The sequence below is a fragment of the Aythya ferina genome (genome assembly GCF_964211825.1).
Source record: "Aythya ferina genome assembly, chromosome: 11".
In the NCBI taxonomy this organism is placed as follows: Eukaryota; Metazoa; Chordata; class Aves; order Anseriformes; family Anatidae; genus Aythya; species Aythya ferina.
The window spans coordinates 12,137,056-12,149,098 of NC_140307.1; the positions used below are offsets into that span (position 1 = coordinate 12,137,056).

General features: G+C 39.2%; 1 protein-coding gene across 9 annotated transcripts in view; it reads left to right on the forward strand.

Annotated features, from left to right (window-relative positions):
* The window catches only part of NEO1 (neogenin 1), a 189,663-nt gene that overhangs the window by 163,293 nt on the left and 14,327 nt on the right, over nucleotides 1-12,043 (forward strand). For 7 of the 9 annotated variants that reach the window (XM_084532530.1, XM_084532527.1, XM_084532529.1 and 4 more), the window contains 5 exons: nucleotides 2,131-2,238; nucleotides 5,309-5,503; nucleotides 6,215-6,247; nucleotides 10,240-10,308; nucleotides 11,154-11,301. In XM_084532530.1, coding sequence (XP_084388656.1) covers nucleotides 2,131-2,238; nucleotides 5,309-5,503; nucleotides 6,215-6,247; nucleotides 10,240-10,308; nucleotides 11,154-11,301 — 553 coding nt within the window. The remainder of the gene's footprint in view (nucleotides 1-2,130; nucleotides 2,239-5,308; nucleotides 5,504-6,214; nucleotides 6,248-10,239; nucleotides 10,309-11,153; nucleotides 11,302-12,043) is intronic. The other 2 variants (XM_084532524.1, XM_084532528.1) reach the window with 1 other exon arrangement.

The window sequence follows — 12,043 nt, forward strand, 5'->3', positions numbered from 1 at the left end:
TGACCTGTCCCTCATTAGCCCCATCATCCCACAGTGTGAAATGATCTTTGTGCAGTTGAATTTACTGTTCGTTATGCTGGTGTTTCTGTTTATTTGAAGAATAGGGACAAAAAAGAGCCTATTAAAATTACCCTGCAGTTCTCAGACTAGATTAAAGCACAGCAGAAAGTCAAGTATGTAAGGAATTAGTAAGGTCATCCAAGTATTCTAAAACAAGGATTAAGAAAAAGATGAAATCAGAAAGCTCCTAACTTATTCTGAAGTCCCATGACCCTTAGTGAGCGTCAGTTGCTTTTGAAAACACTGTCTTAGTTTTTGGTGAGAGTGATGTGTTTGCCCAGAGGTAGGTGGCTTTGTCAGAATGCACTCCCCCAAAAACAGAATGTCAGAGCTGTGGAACTAGCCCAGGTCTGCATGGAGGCTCGCTTCCCCTTCTGATTGCTAGGCACATCCAGTGTTCGAACTGTATTTGGTACACACGCACTCTTCTCATCCGTAACTCTGTGCAGGGATTGTAAAAGTTGCACAGATAAAGTTCTTTGAAGAGAATTTGAAACTCAAAGTGCAGGAGCAAGGGTGAGATAGAGGCAGTTTCATTTATTCCATTTAAATAGTGTCCATTTCTAGTTGGGGTGCTTGTAAGGAATATTTGTAAATATGACCTAAAAGCTTGGGAACAAAGAGGCAAACGAAAAAAAAAAAAAAGCAAAAGCTAAATATATTTTCTCATAACGGATCTTGTGATTTATATTACTCGCCAAATTCCTGAGTGTGTGACTCATTATTTTTGAATACTCATGACTTGCAGCGTTGTACAGGACTTGCTCCTAAACTGAGACTGAAGAAAAATACAGGATAACTGGTTTCAGTGTTGTTCTCTGCATTACTAATCTCTTGAGGGCTAGTCCTGAGGTTTATTTTTTCTTTGAAGCTTACTCTAGGGCCTTGACTAGTGCTTTACATCATTTCTGTGGAGCATGCTTTTAAGTATCTAGGATAATGATTACAGTAACTTTTGAATCTCTTTTGCCATCACTGGTTTTCACCTATTATTCTGCATTGGGATAATAGGAAGCCACCTCAGAGGATGTGCAAATTAATTTCTAATAAGCAATATACATAAAGCTCTTTAAACATGGAAAGCACTGTGTAAGCGCTAAATGTTACTATTACAGTATTAAATATCCAAGGCAAATATACTTTGCTAAAAGTTACCTAATTAAAAGTTTTCATGTTTTTCATAATGTGGCATTCCAAACTGTAGCTGGTTAATGCACCTTTGGAGACATGGGCTCTGTGCATTTGAAAGCCATTAATCCAAGCCCCAGCTGGATATTTGAGTGTGCAGGGAGAAAGGTCTCAGGTTTCAGTCTTTTGCTGGAGTGGTTTGTGCCATTTCCTGAGTTTTAGGCAGGAGGGGCTGATGGGAGCAGAAAGCTCTCCCTCTCTCCCACTCCAAGTTTTGCTCTCTGGTAACTCAAGGAGCAAGGTTGGACAGGTGTGTTCTGCCAGTATTTCTGTATTGGACATGCTTCTGTGGTACAGGTTTCCTTGCAAATCACAAATAAATGTTCAGTAAAGTAAGTTGAGAATTACTGGCTACACTTCTAAACCTCTGGTGGATTTACTTTGCTGATTCAGATTTGAGTAGAAAATTGGCATTGCTGGGTCTTGGTCCCACCATAAACCTGAAAATATGGAGATATTTCATATGCCTGTGTCTATAAAATGTGTTTATTCCACAAGTTCATGCAGTTTTTCTGATGAGCAAACAAATTCATGTTAGTAGTCACTAACCCCAACTACTAGAGTTCTCTGAAGACGATGTGATTTTGAAGATAGATGAGCTCAATCATCAATCACAGCATCTGGTGACAGAAAGGCTTTAGAAACAGGTAACTTGCCATGAAAAGGAAATACTGCGCACCAGATGGCATTTGCCAGTTTAATGGAGTAAATCAGTAAGACCACTGTACTGGTATAGTGGATTTATCTGAAGACTGTGAATGTTCAGGGTTTTTATTGTTGCACGTGCCTTTCTTCTAATAAAAAGTGAAGGTGCTGAGATTACTTACATCCAGTGAAATTGGGCAAACTGTTTCTGATAACCTGTTTTTCATTTCTTTGCAGTTCCTACTTCTCCTCCCAAAGATGTGACTGTGGTGAGCAAAGAGGGAAAACCTCGGACAATAATTGTTAACTGGCAGCCTCCATCCGAAGCCAATGGCAAAATTACAGGTGCAGTTTGCGTGAGCTACAAAGGCAGATACAAGATAGCTTGTTAATAGCAGAATGTAATCTACATAACTATGTGAACATGTTCCATATTTAGCCTGGAGCTATCCACAGGTTCTATATCTTCTTTGCCGATCTTTTTAGTAGCTCGGATTAATTATTTACTTTTGTACCCAGTAAAATATATATCAAGATATAAACTATAACTGCAGTATGAAATGGGAGTCTAACCACAAATATAATTGAAAGTTTAAATATCTCAATAATTTTTGGCCTCATCAGTTTGTGCTATTCTAATAGCAAGCCTCCTGAAATACATCTGTTAATGCATCCGGCCTGTCAGTATTTTATTTAGAAGTCTCTGTCCCGGTGCTCTTTGTCATCTTCCTGCCATTGCTGTGGCGCAGAACAGACTTAAAGCCTGTTTATTAATCCCCTGACATAATCATTAGGAGCAAACTGTTATTTGACTTGGTAACTGCATCACTTTCATGTAGGGTAAATCATTTACAGAAAACAATAATTACTGTTTCCTTTCTGTAAGCGTTCTGTTTGTTTGGATTCCCATTTCTAAAGGCTTTCTAAAATAATACACTTCAGTTTTCCTTTTCTTCCCCCCCAGGCTTTAATCTTAAAGCAGATTTTATCAGCATATGGTTTGCACTGTATGATTTTGCTTTTGTTATCAGAATTAACTGTGGTACAAGAATCAAACCTTTGAAACCTGTCACCAAGGCAAGAGTCTGATTATACAGTACTCAGTGCTGCAGCCCGTGTTCTAGACAGGATACAAAAATGAGTCTGATTCCTTTGAAAAGGCAGAATATTGGAGACTGCCTTTAATAAAAGCAATACACTTTCTTACTATTATAAGTATTCTTAAGTATTTAATTACAGTAATTTAAGTATTAATGTAAGAAAGACCCCTAAAAAGCAAAGTGGCACTGAGCTTGCAGCCCAGAGCCTGCAGGTAAGATGCTGTGGCTGTGCCAGGTGCACTTGCTGTCTTCCTGGTGTCAGTGCTAAAACAACAGTGTGGGAGGGTTGTGCAAACACACCGGCACACTGCTCTTCTGTGTGCTCCAGGTGCAGCTGTGGGGATGCAACTCCTACAGAGCAGCAGCTCGCACTGCGCCAAAATGCCCGAGCCATTTCTGCCTGTGCATACAGATAGCTGTTTGGACCTTTCTCTGTTTTCATTTGTCCCTGTAAAGCCAGTTCTGCGTTCCTTTATTATCAGCAAAATGTTTCTTCCATATGGGAAGGAAAGCTTGACTGGAAGAGCGGGAGCCTTTATCTTTACTGCAGGTTAAAGGACTTGGTTGTTAACGGTCAATGAGGGTCATTGACAGGTGTGAAATGCAGGGCACAAATAACCCCAGCGTATATGTGCTCTTAAAAAGATAAGTCTGTCACCTTACATCATGTGGGTATATCAGGGAGTGGAAGGCGATAATACAAAAAGATCAGCATTCACTTACACAGTGCAATTAGCAAAATTAGCATACACACTTTCCAGGTAACAAATCTCTTTGCAATGTCTATACTGGGAAGTAGAACCTTGCATTTTTTTCATAGGTGTTGGATGGAAACCCATGGTATTTATTAGTATTTACATAAGAGCTAAATGCTAAAATATTATGTGTCTATAGGGCTATGAGTCCGCCAAATATCAGATTGGGTTTGCCAAAGGAGCCAGGCAGGGATTTTTGGGGATGTGGCAGCTGAGTGCCCTCTGCTGGACAGAGCCACTGCCAGCGAAAAAAGCAGAGACTTGAGTAATTAATTACTGATCAACCCTGCACAATTCATTCTGTGCAGTAATAGCAGAAATGCTGTGCAATGAAGTAATTCCGTGCTCTGGATAGCATGTCTGTGGAATACTTACTTGCCTTTGCAGTTCCTATTTTCATTTGATGTGGCTAAGATGGATGTGAAATTCTGAAATGTGCTAATCTGGATTCCAGATGCTTTTGCATCATAATAATTGCTGACTAATTAGTACAGTCATGAGGAAACTCGGTTATCTGGTGCCACTATGCTGTATATAATGCTTTCAGCTGTCGCTGTGTGCATGTGTTGTCTCTTCCTAGACAAGTTACAGATAGGTTGCTTTGTGACCTGTACAAGTAGCAAATTATTAAATCCAGCCCACAGAGGTTAATGTGCCACCAAGGGCAGAAATTAAACCTACCAGACCTCCAAATGGTGTTTCAGGCATCATCCTCCATGCCATACTGGCTGCTGGGAATTACGTGAATGTGAGGTACCAGCAAGACTTTTCGTTGTTCTAAAGAACTGAAAGCTGCTCCAGAGAACCTGCCTCTCTCTTCCTACTGAACCCCACAGACAGGTGGGCAGTGGGACAAGGGCAGTAGCAATTTGTGCATGAAGCCTCTGACCTAGCCCTATATTTGGGCAAATTAATGCCAGGGGCTCTGTGTTCTCTGGGACAGAAATCACAATGCTTTTACTTCGTATTGCTTTGAATGTGCAGTATATTTAACACCAGATCACATACTCCTCCTGTACTGCTTTCCTAGGACCTGCAAGATAGCTTCAGTTCTCTCCGGATTGTTTGCTTGTTAATAAACTGAAAAAGTAATAAACCAATTAGATTTAATATGAACTCATAAACACAAGTTCTTTTGCTGTACATGAGAATATTTTGTTGTTTCAAGGTTAGCAATTTTCCCTAAACATTAATACTTTGAGGATATATTTATAAGAGTAGGTTCATGTTATTTTACATTACTTGGTCCATGAACAGATAGAGAGGTGGAAGCGAGGAATTCATCCATACTTAATGAACAGTAATGAAAAATAATTTTGATACTTTAAATAGATTTTTTCTCTCAACATACTTTTGAATAGCTTAAAATTTTAGATGGGAAGGCTGTCGAATACATGAATACATTCCTAGTCTTTGAAAATGTAAGAATACACTTTCAAAAACCCATAATCATTTAGTTGTGCAAATATCATTAAAAGTCGATAGAACTCTTGCTGTTAGATCTTATGACTATCCTGTTCTTTTATGTATAAAGTTCTTTTGTTTCTTTCCTTTGAATAGGGTACATCATTTACTACAGTACGGATGTGAATGCTGAAATACATGACTGGGTTATTGAACCTGTTGTAGGAAACAGACTGACCCATCAGATACAAGAATTGACCCTCGATACACCATATTATTTCAAAATTCAGGCCCGCAACTCCAAGGGCATGGGGCCTATGTCTGAGGCAGTTCAGTTCAGAACCCCAAAAGGTAAAGTATCACACAGCTAAATAGCTTCCTTGTTTTCTGAATGCCATCCCTATAGGAGTAAGGCACCAAGTAGCATGAATTTTATATTTAAACTGGAAAAGACGAGGAGATGATGAAGTTGGATTAGAATAAAATTTTCCCTCTGATTGCTCTTGCACATGGTTAATGCATATGCAGATTTTGCTCAACTGTTTGCTTATTTGTGTTATTTCAAAATTAGTGGTGGGCCCTTAGGACATCTAGTTATTAATGCTGAGGATCCGTGTCCCACATGTGTGTTTTAGAAAACTACTTTCTAGTTGCTTTAGGATTCTAGATCTTGTGTGTCATGTCTGCTCATGATAAAATGGTCCAAGGCAGCAGGATCTGGAGCTGGTAGCCAGTGAAATACTGCTCACTGCTGGCTTGGTTGATGTAATGGGAACTAGTGTGACACAGTGGGCTCTTTAATCACGAAGTGCTTGCTGAGGGCTACCTAGTGAAATAGTACAAACATAATACCTTGGAAAAAAAAGTGCTTTAAGGAGAGGTGAAGAATAAAAAGTTATGAATCTAACGGTGCTTTTTCCATGCGAGTATTCATGGTTAAAATTGAAAGCTTTACTCTAGCCAGTCTGTTTATGCTACGGGAAACTTGAAATTCTGTCTCTCATTCCTTCAAGCCTTATGATCTTTCTCTTGTTTTTTCCTTCCCTGTGCTTGTCCCACTAGCTGAATCCTCAGATAAAATGCCTAATGATCAAGGTAAATGAAGAGCCATGCTTTCTCTTTTACTCAATCCTTTCCATGTGTTGTTTTTTCTCCTTTCCATGTGCTGTTGCATTTCCTAAATGAAACAAGTATCTGCTGCTCTAAATATAAATGAGCAAGTTCCTGTTGTGCTTTTAATAGTGGAATAACTGGAAGCTCTATTTGTGGTTTGGGTGTTCAGAATATAAAGTGATCTCTGTAGTCAGATGTCACATGAAGGGACGAGTGGGTTGTGCCAGAGGTGAATCATTCTGTCAAAATGAATTTGGATTAAGTGATACTCCAGCCAGCCTCTGACCATTGATGCAAGATCTCAGTATATGGAGGAGGAAGATCAGACAGTTATCTAATTAGCACAAGTGCTGTTTTGCAAGCTCTATGTCTATAATTATTTTTATAATAAGGGAAAGTATATCTGCTCTAGAAAGCTTTTTTGCAAGAGAGATTGTGTTTGTCAGCTCATTTAGACTCCAGACTCTCCTGAAGAGCACAGCATTAGCTACTAAAAGCCTTAAGGCTTTCAAATACTTGCTTGAAAAATGGTAGCTTTGAGTTCACTACATTGCATTATATGGGGAATGTCCCAGGGCTATTTTTGCTTGCTTCCAAATAAGCTGCAAGCCTAATAAAAAGGGGAAGAATTAGTCTAAAGGGATGATGTTTAAAAGGACATTGGCAAGCAGCTTAGACATACAATTAAATAGATCCTAAAGGGGATGAGAATTATCTTTTTTTTTTAACTTGCTTTTCAACCTGTTATTTGGAAGTAATTTCTTAAATATGCTTTACTAGGCAATTACAAAGTAAATTCTTACTCAGACTAGAATAACAGAGATGCTAGCTGAGAGTCAGGCTTGTCTGCGGGGAAGCAGAGGCTCCCCATGTTGTTGTTAGTCCTCTCTTGCAGGTAGAATGGAATAGGGAAAGATTAAATGGTTTTACTTAAAAGTTGCTGTTTACCCTTGCTCTAGTCTTCTAACTTAATTTCAGCAGATAACTAAATCTTCTCATCCAACATTATCTCATACTAAAATAATCTTTTCTTCTACTAACAGTTTGATTACATTTATAAATTTATAACATTTATAACTCATAAAGCCTACATAAAGGCCAAGAGAGTTTTGTTTCAGAATTCCTATAAGAGAATGTGGAGATCAGAAATCATGGCAATAGGTTAAATGTAGAAAAGGAAAACACAAGCTGAACAGCAGAAGAGCTTGCTCTGTGACAAGGTCCTATAATTGCAGAATTGTGTCCTTGAGGAATACTGAACAGGTTATTCGAGACTGGAAGGAACAAAGTCCAGTGGGACCAAGTCTCTGGTCACAGTGCTTCTGGTCTCCTTACCCCCATGTCAGCACTTTTCCTGTATTCAGGAGCAAGCTCCCCACCGTGTACAGGCTGTGCTGTTGGTCCCTGCTTTCTGGAATTAGACGCTGAGAAGTGACATGGTCAGTTAGATACCTGAATTTCACCATGTTTTGAAAACTGGCATTCGTGCCTTGTAGATACCTTTGCTTGGCTGGCAGTGTGCACGCTGCTTGCTGCACAGAGGCCACATGGTCGGTGCCAGCGCCTGGTGTCCCTGAGCTGCCCCCCTCTGAAGGTTGCATGCAGGTGGTTGTTCCAAGGATGTCCACAGCTAGAATATTGTTTCCTCCCTATCTCTGACTTCCAGCGTTTTTATCATCAAAATGTGATTTACACTCTTGTCACATATGCACGTGTCCAGGGGCAGTATGGTAGTGAGTGCAGGCCCATGATAAACTGCCCTGACTCAGGGTCTTACACCCACATTTACACGTCATCCCTGCTGCTCCGTGCAGGTGACTTTGCATATCTTATTATCTACTCCATCATTTTATGCCATCTGTGAACTTTAGTAGCAATTATTTTAATTTTCTTTCACAGTGTTATTAAGGATATTGAATTATACGTGGCCAAGCTCAGGTCTTTGCAGAACCTCATTAGAAATATCCCTTGTGAATAATGATTCTGCAATTATAATTCTTATTCTTATCAGTTAATTAGTTGTTAATCTTGTTAATATGTGCCACATTGCTTTTTTATTATGCTATTTTTAACAAAGCTCAGTGAAATGTTTTATGGAAGTCTAAATATAGTACGTCTACATAGTTTCTGAGTTTCTGTTCTGAACTAAATTTATTGTCTGACATTGTTTGTTTGAAAAGACCTGTTTTCAGTAAAACAGAAAGATGGGCATGAAGTATGCCCCCATCTCCAATCTGTCAGTTTTTCCATGATCTTGCCTATTATAAAGATCCAGCTCCTGCATTAAAAATGCATAGGGCTGTCTATTTCTCTTTTTAAAATATTGCCAGTTATTTTTATTGCCTCCTCCTCTGCCCCCCTCCAAGCTTCTCTGGTACTCCACTCTGCCTTCAGTGCCAGGTTTGATTCAGAGAATTCACCGAGTTTTTTTTCACATCTCTTTGGTGCAAGTTATATGGTCGTACAGATCTAAATATATTAAATACCAGCTGATGAAAATTCTGTTTAATTTATTTCATCGATGCTGCAAAATTACCAGTCCAGTACTTCAAAGAGAAAACTCGTTTAACTGAATGCTATGGCCTCTCTGGGCTGGCAGGTGCAATATATCTTGTTCATTATAGATTTGTCCTGCAATACGCCTTTCCCATTATTATAGACTACATCTGATTCCTCACTGTATACGTGTAACATTCCTTCTTATTGTCCTCCTTGGGGTTTATTCAGTAGTCTTGCTGGTGCTTTTGCTGTTCTTATCAGTTGTCTTTATTTCACAGTTACTAATTTACATACTTTTGACTTCAGATTAATAATTTCCATTCATGGCACATACTTTTACACTTACTAGTTCTTGATTAGTGTAGATTGTTAACTGAGAAAACCCTTCTTCCAGATGTAAACTGCTGTATCTGGGGACTTGTTTTTTGTGGTTCTGACTTTTTGTGCCTACCTCTGTAAAAATGTGTCAAGTATAACAAATTCCATTAAGAGGAACATTGTAAAGGGGGGAAACGTAATGCAACATCCAAAGAACAGTGTTGTTTTTATCATTCGTGGTCATTTTGCACTAGTGTATTCTAATGAAAACACGTAAGTGATGAAAAAAACAGAGGTTTTGTGCACCTTTTCTTCTGGAAGCCTTCTGCTAACTCAGGAGAGATCTTGGTATTAGAGGTGAACTTGTGACTTCATGCCTCTTGCTGTGGCAGCAAGTGATCTGAGTTAGACCTGATTTACATGAGGGGAAGTGCTTGGTAGAGGAGCAGGAGGATGGCGTTTCAATGGGTAGGTTGGCTCTTGCATCTAGCACCCAGGAGATTCTGCTAAGAGGCTGTGCCATGTGCCTCGGATTGTAATAATTAACATATAGATACGTTTACTTCTGTTGCCAGCCTATAAACATAATGCTTTGAAACTAATTAATTTGTTTTCCCTGGGTTTTGCCAAAAACATTTCCGTGATAATTCATTGTCACTTGTGGCAAAGGTAAAACAAACAGGAAAGAATGGGGAGAATTTTAAAGCAAGCTTTTAAGGTTAGGAAGGGACTTAATATTATATTTACTGTGCTTTTTCTTCCTCGCTTATCGTAATTAGGGATTAGGAAAAGAAACCTCTATAACTACTGTTTCAGTATGATTAGCTGTGTGTATAAGTGTGGCAAAACCATTTACCTCAATATATACCTGTGTATTACTGCAAATAATTTTTGTTGTATTGTTTAAAATGGATACTAAGCACAGGAAGCTAATAGCTCTTTTGAAGTGGTTCTCTTCCTGGAGAAACATAGTTGCCGTATCTTTATGTATGGGGAGAAAAGGATTAAGAAATGCTCACAATTGTTCAGAGAGAAATTCCAAAGGAGCTGCCTTGTAGTGCTAGAGCGGGTGTTGATGTGAACGTAGGTGTACGTGTGTCTGTATATGTATATGTATAGATGTATTTATAGAATTACCCTATATGTGACTTTTTCAGCTTCAGGATCTGCAGGAAAGGGAAGCCGCCCAGTGGACATAGGGCCAGATTACAAACCACCACTCGGTGGTAAGTGTTGTTACAAAGCTTTTCAATTCAAATGCAGTGACTTGTGGTATTTCAGAGTGATGAGACAGCCCACCAAAAATAGTACACTGTTTACAACCCAAACCAAATCTGTTTCCATAACTTTTTTCTCGTATGATGATAGCTGTGCGCACTCGAGAAACTGTTATCAGACTTCTGTCAGCACTCTTGCCTACTGTGTAGGGTATTTGGAAAAAATACCTTCCCCTTCCTTTTCATTTCAGTCTTGACAGTAGATCTTGTTCTCAGTTTAGTTTTAAATGCCTGCTCTAGTGCACAAATGTAAAAATTATTCAGTGAGAACATATTAGGATGGAAAAAAATCATCTTAACCCTTTCTCCGTATTAGCACTGGGCAATGTGGAGCCTTGCCCTAAGGTAACGCTCATTAGTGTTACATAAAAAGTGTTTTTTTTCAGAGGAAAGTGACCGCTGTAGAATATTGATACAATTCCTGTGATTACTGGGTCCAGGGGAATGCCCATTGTGCTGTAGTTCTAGCATGGTCCCGAGTTAATTCTCCTCAGACTCAACTATTGAATTTTTTTATGATAGCTATTAGAGTAGGGTGAACTTGAGGCTTTATAGACTGGTAGTTGGAACTGGATCTATAAAGCACCTTACAGATTACACAGTTGTACAGAAACACGATTGGCGAATGACAGAAAAATAAGTAAGCATTTCACATGAAATCCTAGCAGATAAACTGTCTTTCTTATTCTACTGATCTTTTTCCCAGTCTGGTATTGGCATTCCTTGCTTTTGTTGAGGATCTTTTCCAAGTAAAGTCTTAATAAAAAGTAACCCTTTTCTCCCTACTCTTACAGGCAGTAACAGTCCCCATGGAAGCCCTACTTCTCCCCTGGATAGCAACATGCTCCTTGTGATCATCGTATCTGTTGGAGTCATCACCATTGTGATCGTGGTGATAGTTGCTGTCTTCTGCACTCGTCGTACCACTTCTCACCAGAAAAAGTAAGGGCACGTAGCCCTGTCCTACCTTTCTCAATGAATTCAGTTATTTTTCTCACTTAATCTGTTCTTTACGATGTATAGATCTTTATGATGTATGGTTCTTTATGATGTATGGATCTTTATGATAGATATATCTTTATGATGTAGAGTTCATTACTTTTAAGCCTTGTAAGCTGTAGAAGCTCTGTTCTGACACCAATGTAGTAATGCAGTGCTGTGACATGAGTTTGAACTCCAGTGTTTGGCAGATAATTCAGTTGTATTGATGGATGTTATCATGAAGTTGGTGATGATGTTCATCAGCTTTTCTTAATCAGTATTTCAGAGTTTACAAAACATCAAAGGTTTACAGACAAAAATGTTATAACAATGCTTTCATATAGACCTACACTCCTTCTCTCTGAGAAGAAAGTACTGTTTAAAATACTGGGATTATCTTGCATTCTTGTCTGAATATCAGCTTTGTGTGCTTACAGTAATCACACCAATCTCTGGTGAATGTCTTGCTGGAAGCTCAGATGGTCGTCTGAGAGCTGACATCTCATTATGCAGCTTCCGTTACTGCTTGCGCCAGGATCAGAGGCAGAATTAATTCAGGCAGAGCAGCATGCAGGCCTGGCTCTTCTGTTTCCAACCCTGTGCTGATACATCTGTGTAGAGCTGTGTGAGCTCAACAGCTCAGGCAGATTCTCACTTCTGTTCTTAGTATGTCCTCCACTGTGCACAGCAGGCTTCCAAGCTG